The sequence below is a fragment of the Nanorana parkeri genome, unplaced genomic scaffold (genome assembly GCF_000935625.1).
Source record: "Nanorana parkeri isolate BGI_ZX_2015 unplaced genomic scaffold, ASM93562v1 scaffold840, whole genome shotgun sequence".
Lineage (NCBI taxonomy): Eukaryota > Metazoa > Chordata > Amphibia > Anura > Dicroglossidae > Nanorana > Nanorana parkeri.
This window is the reverse complement of record NW_017307108.1, coordinates 198,304-213,585: the sequence shown is the minus strand read 5'-3', so window position 1 is coordinate 213,585 and position 15,282 is coordinate 198,304. Positions and strand designations below refer to the sequence as shown.

The 15,282-nt window shown below is 41.5% G+C and overlaps 1 protein-coding gene across 1 annotated transcript in view; it reads right to left on the bottom strand.

Annotated features, from left to right (window-relative positions):
* Positions 1-15,282, bottom strand: part of LARS2 (leucyl-tRNA synthetase 2, mitochondrial) — a 146,180-nt gene that overhangs the window by 31,712 nt on the left and 99,186 nt on the right. The window contains exons 15-19 of the mRNA XM_018565390.1: positions 14,805-14,942; positions 10,659-10,762; positions 8,105-8,287; positions 3,846-4,015; positions 347-424 (exon numbers count right to left, since the gene is read on the bottom strand). Coding sequence (XP_018420892.1) covers positions 347-424; positions 3,846-4,015; positions 8,105-8,287; positions 10,659-10,762; positions 14,805-14,942 — 673 coding nt within the window. The remainder of the gene's footprint in view (positions 1-346; positions 425-3,845; positions 4,016-8,104; positions 8,288-10,658; positions 10,763-14,804; positions 14,943-15,282) is intronic.

The window sequence follows — 15,282 nt, the reverse complement described above, 5'->3', positions numbered from 1 at the left end:
CCTTTATTATCACTGTACAGCACAAATCTCTCCTGACCACTAATTGGAAAATGCATCTGGCATTGGAAAATGCAGCTCAGATGCCACTGGATACATAGCCAACAACCCTTTTATTTGTAACTGCAACACAATGAGCCGCTTCTAGAGAGTCAGAAAAACACTGGCAGACAGTGAATGGGCTACATATTTGCACTGTGTCTGTAGAACAATATGTAATATTTACTGGGCATAAAGCAGCAACCAAATCATCTGTTCCATTTGTGTAAGCCTGGGCAGGAGAAGGGGAACCCTTACAGTCACATTATTAACAGCAAAGGGAGGGCAGGTTGGAAGCAGATGCACTTACCATGAGTATGTTGCTTAGACCCATTAGCTGGGAAATCGCTGCGTTGAAAGTGAAGTCCTCGGTGAAGTAGCTGGTTACCTTAGCAACACAAACAAAAAAGAAAGTCATTTTAAAATTAGTGCAAGTTAACAGCAATGGACTAGTTCCTCAACACAAGCAATTTTTTATTTTATTTTCAGGCTGCACAAAACGTTCTTTGATAAGAATACAAAGAGTAATGTGCAGTAACCTTAGGATTCTGGAGCCAGTTCAATGCTGGAACGATCCATAACTCCCCTCTTTGGATGACAATATTAAGGGAATGTATAATCCTTTCAATTTTTTAAAAATGGAATATAAAAAAGATAAGCTTGTAAATAATCTCCTGAATGTATGCTAATGATTTTAAAAAAAACAAACACTTGTGTTTTTTTGTTAATAATTTGTTATTAACGATCTCCCTGGAGGCAGGCATATTTACTCATGGGGTATGCGGCCTCGGATTCATAGACAGAGGTGCTACACATTAGTTGTGCTTCACTGCTTCTTCTCACAATGCAGGAAATGCAGAGCTACCTCTAGTGGCCACCCACAAATCTCTATACTTAAAGAAGAACTCCAGGCTGCAGCAATCTATATTTTTATTCTATCCCCCCACCCCAAGAGGTGCACTTTCATTTGTTTACTTAAAACATTTATGTGATGTTTTCAACCTTATAAATGGAGAGGAAAAAGGAGGGCACATGACCACCTTTGGCCTTTTCATCTGACAGCTAAGTCAGGTAGAGCACAGATTGACACCCAGGGCTGTCATCTGTCTCTAGCTGCACATAACCGCTGGATGTGCGTATACATGCAAATAGCGGTGTACAGCTCCAGCTCCTGTCAGTCTGTCATTGCTTTGTACAGGCTGTCTGAAAACACCTGCGACTCCAGCCAAAGGATTCCACTGATTCTTGCTGCAGGGATTCACTGCCGGGCCTAATATCCATATGTGAATGGTGTGTGTTACATGCGTTTGCAGTCCAAATCACACCGCACAGCATAAGACTAAGCCTTCCTTCCATACTCCTTACTGTTTCTGTATGAGAGGACATTACATCACAAAATATAATAAGGAACACAGCAAGTCAGTTCAAATCACTGAGAAACAACACTGCATTCACACATAGAAAGCAACACAACAATATATTGCAGCTGCAGTTCCTAGGATTCAGTGTGCACAAGGGGGTGTGCTCTGCAGTAACTCTTTCTCATTCAGATGAAACTGGCTCTATAGATGTTCTGTGCACCACATAAAACACAGCAGAAGTGGCTGACACCCCTGAAGCCCATTGAACATGTCTAAGATAGTTAGTGTGTCTTGTAGGAGACTGGATGTATGCACACAGGACATGCACCTGTTGCAATGCCCTTCAAAGAAAGTCAATAAAGGCATACAGGGCAGGACACTTATACACAAAGTCCATTATACAGTATGGGAATGTGTGGGGCAGCCAACCACTTTCTATGAGAAGGAAAAACACACTAATAGGCAAACAAGCAAATTATTTATTTATATATATATATATATATATATTTATATATTAGTTGTTATTAGCAGGTTCTAAATACTTGGGTCAACCACTGCCAATGGGGATATACAAGCAATGCTGTGTCAGGTATATTTTAATACTGAACTGAAATTCTATAGCCTCCAAAAATCATGTACTTTACTTAACTGATTCCCTATTAGTTATTGGAGAAACATTGGAGAAGTTCATTTTGGTGGTTTTAAAATGTCCTTGAAGGGGTAGGCCACCTCACGTAATGCATAAAAAAATGTGCCCATGATTCTCATTGGTGTTCCTTCCCCGTGCATTGAAGATGGAGAGTGCAGACAAAATGAAAGCATCTGTTTTAAAGACCCTTACAGCCTAGTATCAGTTTTAGGGTTCATTCACATGGGAGCAGACAGATACAGAGTGTAATTGCATGCAGTCACCTGTACATCCCTATGGGAGGATGCGGCTGCACGCCGATCCTAACCTGCACATGTGTGCAGGTCCAGGTGCCCACACTCAGACACAGACAGTATGCGTCCAAGTGCGGGCTCCCAGACCTCTATGGATGTGCAGGTTCAGGTTGGCCTGTAGCTGGGTGCAGCCACCTCATCCCATAGGGATGTACATGCGGCTGCACGCAATTACACACTGCTCCTGTCCCTCCTGGGAGCAGGTCTCAGTGCGGGTATGCACGCCTATGTAAATAAGCCCTTAGGGCAATGTCAGTTTTCAAATACAGACCTTTTGATCCTATTATTTTAATTAGGAACCTGGCAATTTGTTTTTGCAATTTTTAATCATTTTCTGTTTTAGTGGTGAATTGAATAGCTTCAATCACCTTTATTTCATTTCGGATCCCAGAGTCTGGTCTAGTCTCTCTCGGACAAGTGTACTAGTTGGCTTGTGTTGTTGTAGGCTTCTATTTTTGTGAATGGTGGCGCTTCTCTGCAGCTGCTATCATTCAGAATAACACAAGCCAAGAGTTACTATTGTAGTGTACTTCCCCAAACTAGCAGGCAGCTGCGGAAGGTTGTGGGCTCAGTCTCTTATCAGTACAAAGGGAGCAGAAGAGACACAGGGCTGCACAGCAAGAAAGGCTGGAGAGGAAGCAGTGCTGTGCAGGCTTTGTATGCACTGCCTGTCAAGCTTCCTCTTCTCTCTTAATCAGAACAATTATTTATTGCAACACTGCAATACCTAAATATATGTTCATAGAAAATACACTATACTTTCCCTTTCATTGACTCTTGCATGCTCCTTATTGGTCAGGGTTGTGAAGTGAAATTTCATCATAAAAACTCCATATATATGCTTCACAATGAAATCAAATAATCAAGTCTATGTGGAATCAGGTAACATTATACATGCATGTTAAACCTTCCTTTCGCTGACCTACTGGCCCATCACAGAAGGGTGGGGAATGGGTTCATCTGGCCTTTGACACCAGCACAAGTCTTGCAGACTGGTAAACCCAGAGGTACTGGAAGTCCTAGGGCCAGTGGCGTCACAAGGAGTGTGCGGGGGGTGTGACCCGCACCCGGGTGACACCAAAATGACTGAGAGTCATTTTGGTGTCACCCCCTCTGAAAAGTCGGGCACTTGGTCATGGACCGAGAGCCCGACAGTTGCAGGAGAGAGTAGGGGACCCGGCAACCTTATCCTGTTGAGTGAACGTCCCCTCCTCTCTCTCGTCCTTCACCAAGATGGCCGCCGGCAGGTATCACTAAGATGGCCTTGCATGCACCATGACGTCATCGCGCACGCGTGTGGCGACGTCACGTGCATGCGCAATGACATCACGGCGGGGTGTCATCCAGTATCCACTCCGAGCGACACCCGGCCCCGAGACACCCCTGCCTGGGGCATACCTGAAGAAGTATAAAAGTACCTCATATATTCAATTTACAGGTGTAATATAAAGATGTGTAATATTGGTTTAAAACCAGAGCCATTTTGGCCCATGGGCAATCGATTACCTGAGAGACAAAAAAGTTCCTGCTTTGCCAAATTTTACGGGCCTCTGCAATGTCTTTCTTACTAAGAAACCTGGGATCAGGAACAACCGAAGGCTTTCTGGCTTCAATAAACTTGGTTGTTATAGTCCATACTCGAGACTGCCATCTCTGTACTCCAGGCAATGCATCGGCTGTAAGAACAAACAAACAAAACAAAAAAAAGTGAAATTTTCTTTACTTGAAAACCATTACTTGGTGCACCACCATACAGTAAAACGTCGTACCCCTTCCCACTGTTGCTGGGATTAAAGTGACACTAAACTCGGAAGTAAAATTTTAAAAATGCATTCAAGTACCCGAACTAATAACAAAGATGTATCTTATTTATGTATCACTCAGCTGTAGATCCTCAAATCATCTCTGAATTGGTGCTGACACTGGCCTTTCTTCTGGAGGGGGGCTACTTTTGTTCCCCATGGTCCCTGTGTGTGTTGTAAAGAAGCCACCGCTCCAAGTTTGCTCTTGTGATGGACTACAATTTCATATTTAGTTTACTAATTTGTATTGAGATTGGAGTCTATCACAGGAGTGAGCTTGGAGTGCTTGCTACTTTACAACACACACAGGGACTATGGGGAACAAAAGTAACCCCCCTCCAGAAGGATGGACAGTGTCAGCAGTCAGCACAACTTCAGAGATGATTTGATGATCTACAGCTGACTGATGCACAAATAAGATACATTTTTGTTAATAGGGCACTTGAATGCATTTTTAAGATTTAACTCTGCAGTTTAGTGTCAATTTAACAGGACTGGAAACTAATCAGAAAAGTAACCTACACCACCTACTGGGAAGAATTCTGTACTGCAGCTCACAGATGATTATATGATGGTGCTGCAGAAGAACCATTGAATATAGCAGCTTGAATGTAGAATGCCAAATGCTGTGAGCAATTAGAGGATGACTATTGGTTACTATAATTTGTAAACTAATCTGCTGTTCAAATACAGCAATGCAGGTATTGCCTTAATTACAGCCTGATAAGTGTAGAATGTGGCTGCCGACAAAACAATTTTATTGACAAATGTTGTTATCCTAAAAGAAAAACTAAACATTTTCTTCATGTCTAAATATCATGTACCATGGGAAAAGGCGACATCTGTCAAATCACCAAGAATGAAAGCACTCCCTTGAGAGTTCCGAACAGCTAAAAACAACCACCGCTAATCAGGGATTCATCAAACGGATGCTTTTGACTTGTGGAAGGACGGGAGTTGTGTGTTTTCATAACCATAAACTTTGAGATCAGGTCATGAATATTTCAGGCTCGGAACAGATGTCTGGTAGTTATAAAGCCCCACAGTATGTCATCATGAAAGCTGTGCAGGTCTTCCACAAAATGTTATCATTTTCCTTTTCCATTTACTTCAAATACTTTATCTGGTCACAAAAAAAGAACTTTTGTCAGCACATTGTGAGGACATAAGCAATTAAGAACCAGGGTAGAAAGCTCGAATTAGCTCACACATCTATTACAAAGTTAAGTGAATATTGTTAACAGTCACTGATATTTTCATGCTGAACTGGTAATTGGAAACCAAATTCAAATTGTTTTTTAAAGCCTATCTCTGGGGAAAAAACTCCCCTTGCAGTTGGTCGGCCCCGCAAGGGTTAATTGCTCATTTAGTTCTTGGGTATTAGCTAAACCAGTTTTACTTGATCCCTGCTCCACCTCATCTTCTCTACACTCCAGCTTGTGGATCATCCCTCAGCATCCTCACATATAATACAGGGCTATGGGCCTTTAATGGCCAGAGTGTAGGGGCGAAGAGCCTGCAGGTTCGGTCATGTAGCTCTACGGGAGCCAGTGGGAGCGGGAATCAGGTAAATAAAAGTCCTATTTCTAGGCACCCTAAACCTAAACAAGCATTTAAGCCTTGCATTGCAGAAGCAGTCCCACTGCAAGAGGAGCTTTTCCCCCAGCATTCAGGTAAAAAGCAAAAGATAGTGTTAAATCTGAACTCCAGGCATCACAATTGTAATATCTATCTGGTATTATCTCAATACCTTTGCAATGTAGCAATATTTTTTTTTACTTCAACCAGCATAAAATTTCTGCCTAAAGGATAAGTTCACCTTTTGCAAAAATTTAAGAAATGCATAATTAATATATAAAAAATATGCATTTCTTTAACATTTGCATTTAAGCCTGGAAAACATTGCAATTGTGATCACTCAGGGAGGTAAGGGCCCATTCACACCGCATCCAGACCAGATTGTTTCCGGACCCAAAATGCATCCTAATGTATCCCTATGTTATTTCTGGCCTCTGTTCACACCAGAGTAGTCTATTCCAGACCAGAAAAATACTGCATGTCACATTTTGTCTGGTCTGGAATGCACTGGAACTGCAGGCAAGTTCACAACATTTTCTGGACCAGATCTGGTCCGGAAAATGGTGTGAAGCTGCCCTCAGGCTTCTGCACATTTTCAAACTGGCAGAGCTCGTACTGAGGTACGGAGTTTAAGTTAGGAGAGATGGGGGAAGGACAGCTGGACTTTAAACTGCATTAAATCACCTCATACGGCGCCCAGCCATTCTCCCTCTAGGTAGATGTTGGAATATGGGCAGCTCTACCTAGAACGAGGACGGCTGGACGCCGTATGAGGTGATTTAATGCAGTTTGAAGTCCAGCCGTGCTTCCCCCATCTCTCCTAACTGAAACGCCGTACCTCAGTACAAGCTCTGCCTGGGAGAGAATGTGCCAAAGTCTGAGCTTTGCAGCTGTGATCGAGTGATCACAATTGCAATGCTTTCCAGGCTTGAATGCAAATATGAAATAAATGCATATTGTTTTATATAATATTAATAGGGCTTGTAATGATTACAATTTTTGTGTTCGATTAATCGAATTTTTTTAAAATCGATTAATTGATTAATTTCGATTAATTATAATGCACATACAGATCCAACTACATTGGCCTATACACATAAAGCACAGCAATGAAGTAATAAAATTAACTAGGATCACACTAATCCAGCACGTTATTAATCTCACGTGGGGCAACTCAGAATAATAACGTGCTGGATTAGTGTGATCCTAGTTCATTGTATGACTTCATTGCTGTGCTGTATGTGTATAGGCCAATGCCTTGGCTGGCGCTCGTGCAGCGTTTCAAAAAAAAATTAAATCGATCAAAAAAATGTTAATCGATCAAAAAGATTAACGATTAATCGAGAAATTAATAGTTAATTTGCACAGCCCTAAATATTAATGATGCATTTCTTTAGTTTTTGCAAAAGGTGAACTTATCCTTTAAAGCTTTGCCTGTACTTGCACCCCCCTGACGACACCAGTGCTGCAGCTATAATTGAAGACGCTGGTGTCATGTCTCTGCTCCATGTATGCTTGTCCATTCACAACATTTAGCCTGTGATCACACTGCAGTTGTGCATGTGCTATCACGGTGAATGACTTAGAAAGTATTAAAACCAAAATACAGCCATGCAACTAGCATGATCATAAGGCGATCAGCAATGCCAGCCCCCACATTTCAGAGTAAGGTTGTCTTAAAAGAGCTTTCACACTAAGGGGCTGATGTATAAAACTATTGCCCAGCTTATAGTTGGGTAATGAAGGTCGCAAAGCCTTACTGGATGAGGAGCATATGAACTGCCTTTGTTCCTTGGCCCCATCTAGTGGCAGTAATGTCATGCAACTGACATTTACCCAGCTATACTCTGGGTGGAGGTTTTCTACATCAGCCTCACATCTCCATTTACACTTGTGCGTTTGCACTTACATGCAGGGTGTTTTACATGCAGAGTGTTTTTCATGCGTTTTAAATGCATTATGCACTTTTGCTTTGGCCTAAGAAGGTGAAAAAAAAGTATAGGTTGCTAGTGGGGTGGGAGCTTTATGCCATGTGCTAAAACGCAAATAAAATGCATGTTACATTGAAGTCTATGGAGCTTATACATTCCCACTGAAGTCTATGGAGCTACAAATGCACTGTGTGTAGCACCAAAAGAAGCGCCTGCGCCTTTTTCCATGTTGCACTGCCACACAATGCATATGTGTGCACAGGCCCCTATAGAAAGTAATATGATTTCTTTTGTAGTGCCTTGTTGTGCAATGGCCAAAGCACACAAAATCAATCACGAGTGTCAAAGGCAATTAATACCAGCTCAGTGGAAGGGAGGGAAGGAAAGCGCACAGCCACCAGACAGCTGACAGAACTTGATTCTAAACCCGCTGCTTGTAGGCTAGTGAACTTACTCTTTATATCCCATAATATATCTTGCTCTGGAGGGGCAGCAAAAAGGAGATAAAGGCGGGTGGTGTCAATGCCATACTTCTCCACCATTTCCTCTGGATCCACTCCATTCTGCTTAGATTTGCTCATCTTCTCCCACGTTACCTGCAACTTCTCCCCAGTGTCGGCATGAACTGGTTCAGCTCCTTTGTATACATTAAAAAACACAATAAGTTGGTATGAAATGGTTATAAGATCACAATGATAACAACAACCTCTGCAAATTAGAGGTGCACCGAAATTGAATTTTCAGACCGAAACAAAAAAATGTGTCAGGCCGAAAAGGAAAAAAAACATTTTCTAACCTTTTAAAAACTTTTTTTTAATATTTAATTTTTATTAATACTAAACAGACCCTGATATTTCCCTTTTGAAATAGAAAACGATATTGATGACACAATCTCTTTTTCTGCAGCCCCTGTTATGAATGAACAGGAAGCCTCTATACTAAGTGCATCTGTCCAATCATAACCTGTGGCTATTAGTTTCTATGTCCACATTCATGAATGAATAGGAAGTGATGTAGAGCAATTTCTGTTCATTCATAATTGAGGACACAGTAAGCATACTATGTCCTCAATTGTTTACAAGTACTGAGCAAACAGTACAGATCGGTTGTAACTGCTTTCCATCCTGACTCCTACGGCTGTCACAGGAGGTTGAGCGGGCGGTGCGGGAGAAGAGCACTTCTGGCTCGGCCTACTGTGATAGCTGAATCCTCCCCCACACTGCTCTCCATCCTGATTTGCTTGTCACAGGAGGCTGACCGGGATGGTGCAGGAGGAGAGCTTAGCCTCCTGTCACGGAACCCGGTATGTGTTCGCTCACCTCCCGATCTACTGAGCCGACCTGTGACAGTCTCATTGTCACAGGTCGGCTAGAACTATGAGGTGAGTGGAAATCACTCATAGTTCTCCTTTAAAGTACTTTAATGGTTTTACATTTTAGTACTGCTAATAGGGGCACATTCCACCGAATATTTATCTGAACTTTAATTTAAAGAAAAACAAAAGGGATCAATATTACATGGAACCTGACAAATATGTGAGCCACTAATGCTGACTTTGATGCCCCATGCTGTGGAGGTGTCATCTTTATCCTATCAAGTGCTCAAACACCCAATATACAGATATTAGTTCCAGGTCAGTGAATCACCTAGAAGTGAAGTAAGGATATTCGTCTCAAAGCAAGCTAAAAGGGTAGGTTTCATATTTCTATCTTAACAGGTTTCCGCTAAGATACAAAATTGTAACTACACAGCATGTTGGTATAGGATCCAAACCATACAGCAAGTAAAGTGTTGTTAGGGGCTGTAACTAGAACTTTTGAATAAAAAGTATCTCCAAAGCACACAGCAACCAAATACTGACTGAAAGGAGGCGTGCCATCTGAGCAAAAATAATAAAGTCAACTATCTGAAGCTAAATACAGTATGTTAAACAGTAACACGCTTTGCGTTGCCAGCAATGGATGGCACCCAGCAACACGGATGGCTTTTGTGGTAAACTGCCAGAGGATCAATCCTTTGTTCTCTTTTAAACAAACATTACAAATCCTACTACGGTATTGTCATGACTAACAGATGGAAGCTTAGCACAGATATAGTGAAAGAGAAGGGGCAATGTCCTTGTGGTGTACCTGCTAGTGTTTTTAATGTAAATTCATATCTATCTGTGTGATTTAATGAATTTAGAAATGATCACATCGAAGGCTTCCCAAAAACAGGCATATACCTCCCTAGGAATCACACACTGGAAGAAACGTACGTATATCTCTCAAAAGCATCATCACAACGCTAGGACCTAACGTAATGCTTGCAAGACAAGATTCCAGCAAGTTTTAGAAGTCTCCTAGTGCAAGAATGAACACATCTGATGGTCACAGGAGTTTATTACTGTTATCTAATGCGATTACAGATGAAAAAAAATGGGAGCATCATTGGTGGTCATCAGGCTGTCTACAGTCACCCAAGACCTACTATATTTCCATATACTTGTTTCCTTCTGGATGTTGCCGTGGCAGCACAAAGACGCTCAGTTGTCGGCACAGCCAGACCCACTCAAAGGCACAAGAGGTACCGATCACAGGCACTAAGATGGGGGAGTGGAAATGTTAGAGTTGATCTACTTCACCTTGGGTGATAGAGAACCTGGTCCCATCAATGGTTGTTGGACAGGAGTGACAGGCTTGATCACTGCATTTTGGGCATATAAGAACATCACAATATACATCACAACATCCTAAGAACCGCCATGGAAAACACAGTTTTCAGAAAACACTGACAAGCTCAATTGTTTGCATACAGGATACAGAAGAGCACTACAAGTGACAACAATCTAACCTCCTAAGAACATCCTAAGGACTGCCATGGACAGATTCAGAAATGAGTAAGGCAGGGTTTACTGTAAGCTGTGACCTTTATGAAGACAGTCTGCCGTCTCTACATAAGAGGATTATGTCATATCTCATTTTCTGTTAATAGGCAAAACATTTACTTATTTTTAGCCAGACAATTACCGCTAAGATCCACTTCATTTTTCTTCAGATATCTTCCTGAAGATGCGAGCTTAAATGTTTGTCCTTTGATGAGGCCTTGAACCAAGAGTTTCTTGAACGGTTCCCTGCAACAAAGAAATGAGAACATTAGGAAAGCAATGCCATATACAGGTGTTCATTTACTAAGGCCAACCACAAGCAGATCTCTCATACATTTCAATAAACCGCAAGAGATGAATGCTACACAATCCACTTCTACCCTGTCCTGTATATTTTATTTTTAAAGCCATCTTTTACTGCAAACCTTGTCCACGAAAGTGCCTTTCTACTTTAATGGATGTGTTGTGAACTGATAAAGCACAATATAACATTTATTCAAACATGTTAGCAAATGAAAGACCTATCTGTCCCAAGAAGCACAACTTGTAAAGACAAGTCTATTAAAGTAATCCTTTCCATTATCAGCATTTACAGAAATCTGCCAAATATGATCCATTTAGCTTATAAACAATTCCTCTGAAAAATCTGGGAACACAAAAGGCTGCTATTGTTCCCTCCCCCGGGGGTGCATTTATTCCCCCCATTAGTCGATGGGGGGAATCATGCCTCTCAAAGTATAGAGAAGATGTAGCTAGGCTGTCAATCATAATTCACATGTCAAAGGAACCGGTCTCTCTCAAAGTATAGAGAAGATAAAGCTAGGTTGTCAATCATAGTTCAAATGTCAATGGAATCTCTGTCCCTTGTATAACAGGACACTGTTAACTGTGAACTGTTTCCTGCAAACCTAAGCAGACAGGAAAAAATTGGTTAGTGATTAAGATAAGGGCTTAACTGTTGACTTTTGAGAAACAGTCAAAATCTGCATATTAGTTCAGCAGGCCATACACTTCATGTTTTTTTTTTTTAAATCCAGCCCACTAAACACTGTAAATGGGGAAATCTCCACTGCTGGGCTTTTGTATTCTAACAGCAGCGAGTGTGCCGTTGTCAGAATACCTGAACAGTGATGCAGCTGACTGATAATGCTCCTTAATGCTTACAAGTTTTGGTTTCCTGCAGAATCAGCTTGTTCCCTGAGCCCTCCCCCCTGCAGAGTCCTAGGAAGCCAGCCTTGTGTGTGCTAGCAAGCTGTGCTTATCTCCACAAACGCACAAGCACAGCAAGGCAAGTCATTCCCCTCCTCCCTGCTCCCCAATGGACATCTGGTGGATATTAGTCAATGGACATCTGGTGGACACTGGGCTGTCCCGTGTAATTATACTGGACAGGAAGCTCAGGGAAGTTGAGCTGAGAGAGTTACATCCAGCTGTTGGAAAACATGATGACTGTATGTTTGGACAAAAATTTGGAGAAATACTTTGCTGTGCAATGCATTTTTGTTAGATCTGCATTTATTATTGTGAAAAAAAAGTTTGAGAGTTTAATACTACTTTAAGAGTTCAGTCTCCACTGCATGTTTTAAGGACAGAAAAGATAGCAATAATTTTAGCGGCTGCTGCAGTTAACCAGGTAGGTTTATATTTCAAATGAGCCCAATAAATATTGATACATTGATAAAGTGGAATAGTCTGTTTTTAAAAAAAATGTAATATAGGAAGCAATAACCTTAAAGGAGAACTATGAAGTGAGTGATTTTCATCATCAGAAAGTGAGTGAACACATACCGTCGCTCGCTCACTTCCCGATCATCTCCCTGCAGAGAGCGGTGACTGTCAGTTACTGCTTCCTGCAGGGATTCCCCCCTCCCCTCTCCAATCCTCCAGCGCTGACTGAAGGAACGGACAGGGAAGAGAGTAGGGGCGGGCTCAGCTGTCTCTGACTCTAGAAAGGCAGAGCCCGCTGTCAATCAGCTAGCTGGGTGGATCTCGACAGTATTGTCAGGATCCGTCCCGGCTGCGGCACTCTTAGTATATAGCGAGCTGTAGCTCGCTATATACTGAGCTTTGGGTCACGGGAGGTGGTTAGTATATGTCCTCCTGTGACCCTTAAGAGAACTATGGGATAAAAGCCCCATAGTTCTCTTTTAAATGTAAATAAAAACGTGTAATTATATTTGTAAATGGGCAGCCATATTTCCTCATTACATATGATGCCTCTGCTTCCTGCTTAACAGTGCAACACAATGGTTGTGCTTTACTATATTCATCTTTCAGGCCTCAGTCAGGTCTGACTCAGATAATTGAATGCACTTCCTTGGTGGCTGATATCATATACAGTTGTTAAACCGGGTTGAGCTTTTGCAGAAACACAAATCCACCAGTTGTGGATAATGGAGAAATCTCTCTATTTAATCCAATAATAAAATTCCAAAAGCCAACAGCGTTACATCAGAAACTACTTTCAAGTAAACAATAACTTGCTGAAAATACTTTATCATTTCCCTTAAACCATAAGGAGAAAGCGTTATGAAAAATAGTTCACAGTATCTGTCAAGCAGTGTGTCCTTTGGGCAGAAGATTCGCGCATAATTTATTTTTGAACATAAAATGAATTGGTAAAGGTTCTGCATGCCAGTTATTCTGCGCTTTAAATAAGATGACAGAAGCACTCCGAGCATTCATACGTAATGAGTTTCCCTCTTACTCTGTAAATGTATTACAATGACAATAATAGGAAATGGTTCCTGCTAAGCCGTCTCTATTAACACACACAATGCTCCCTAAATCTTTTTGGCTGATTCATATCAACAGACAGCGATTTAATAATTCAGCCTGGCAGCACGCCAAGTTAAAATACATAAAATATAAGATAATCAAAAGATGTTTTCATTCCGATTCATCTGTAGCTTTTATCGCATTTCATGGCAAGATAATTTATTAACATTTTCTATTGCATTCCAACAATTCTACACCCCAGAGTAAGCAGCTCTAATGTGTTTCATGACAGACGATCTTGATCATACACAGGGATTGATCATACGATCATTATCTCCTTATTATATTGACCATCAAGGGTTTGGGATGAGCTGCCATTGGCAATGAGCTGCCCCTGCATCTGTAAGCTCCTGTGGATACATTCCAGGTTCCTTCAGATTTGCACTGCAACCAATCAGCTGCTCTGTCTCATTTTCAAATCTTGCCTGAGCAAATTGAAGAGAGATACTGATTGGTTGCCATTGGCAACTGCTCTACATTCTGTCTGCTCCAGTTTTGATAAATTCCCCCCACTGTATTCTCACAGCCTGCACTTGTTATGCTCTGCATAACTTGTGTGTGTTGGTGTGCATTGTTTAGTGGTGGTGTGATGCATTGTTACAAAGCATCACACTTTATTTTGCCTAATATTACTGAAGTGTCACAAAATGACATTTCATTCAACTCTATGCACCACAGCGCATTGCAGCTATGCACCGCAGCGCATTGACATGTGAGGGCTTATTTACACAGGTACAGAGGTAACATTAAAAACAGACAGGCCTCTGTGCCCAGAAGCCACAGATCTTGCATACAACCCCCCAAAACATGTTAATGACAGGCTGCACGATGGTAAACCGCAGAGTGTGTACATCTGTACAGGTTCAAATGTATGCTCCGAAAGAAGACATGTTGCATTTTCATGCAACGCACTTCAATGCAGTGTTATGCTGTGAGCAGGGTACATAGAAAACAATTGTTTTCTATGCGTTCTTGTGCTCAGCCTGCGTTGATCAACCCAGATCAACGCAGGTCAACAGACAGGTGTGAATGAACCCTTAGTCTAGCCAATGTATAAATCCTTACAAAGGCTTACCTGTAAAAATGAAAAAAAAAACACTTCCTGCAGCCCCCTTGTGAACAACAGAACCCAAATTATAATTTTGCTTATACTTCTCAGTGGACTAAAACCCCTCATATATGTGTTAAGGAATAAATTCTCCGCTCTGTGAAATTTGTGGCTCCCAGGATACTAGGTCTTCCTTCTCCTATAATACAGCATTTGTTTTTTAATAACAGACATAAAACCTTTTGTCACCGGAGTGATTTTGAAATGCTGACAAACTGATCAAAATGCAAAAATAGCTTGGAGAAAATGTAAATGCGCAGCGTGCCAGACAGGCAAGTGGAACATTCTCTGGAAAATCCGCATTTGCAGGCTACACTACTTGAATCAAGAGGAAAATTGATATGCAATCACTCATGCTTGATGAAAGTCTGCTGAAAGAATGGCCTAGGCATTAAGTTTAACCTGTGCTTCACCATCCCCTGGGACTGGCAGAAGTGGCTGAAGAAACGTGCGTAGTATAAGTGCATTACGGCATGCTCCTTCCCTCCAATGTACAAATCAACGGGCATCCAGAAGTCAGCTAAGGACTTGTCAAATGGCCTGTAGAAGAAAAATGACAACACGTGTCATAAAAGACCAGCATGATTAAAACATGTATTGTGAGATAAAGTTGGTTACTGTAGCTTTGTGTTTCAGGGAATAGGCAACATTACCCCATTACCTGGCAGTATGACAGTGACAAATGCAAACTATATAGTCCCTATATTAACTGAAAGAAATATTAAAGTCAAAAAGGTTTTAATGCACTGTCTCTGGAGTAGTCACGGAACCCCCTATTCATATTATTTGTGCCACTGGGGCCTGATGAAAGCCCCCCTTTCTCCCCCTCTTTTTCCCCTTTATCTTCTTCTCTCTCTCAACCCACTGACTCACCTCTCTG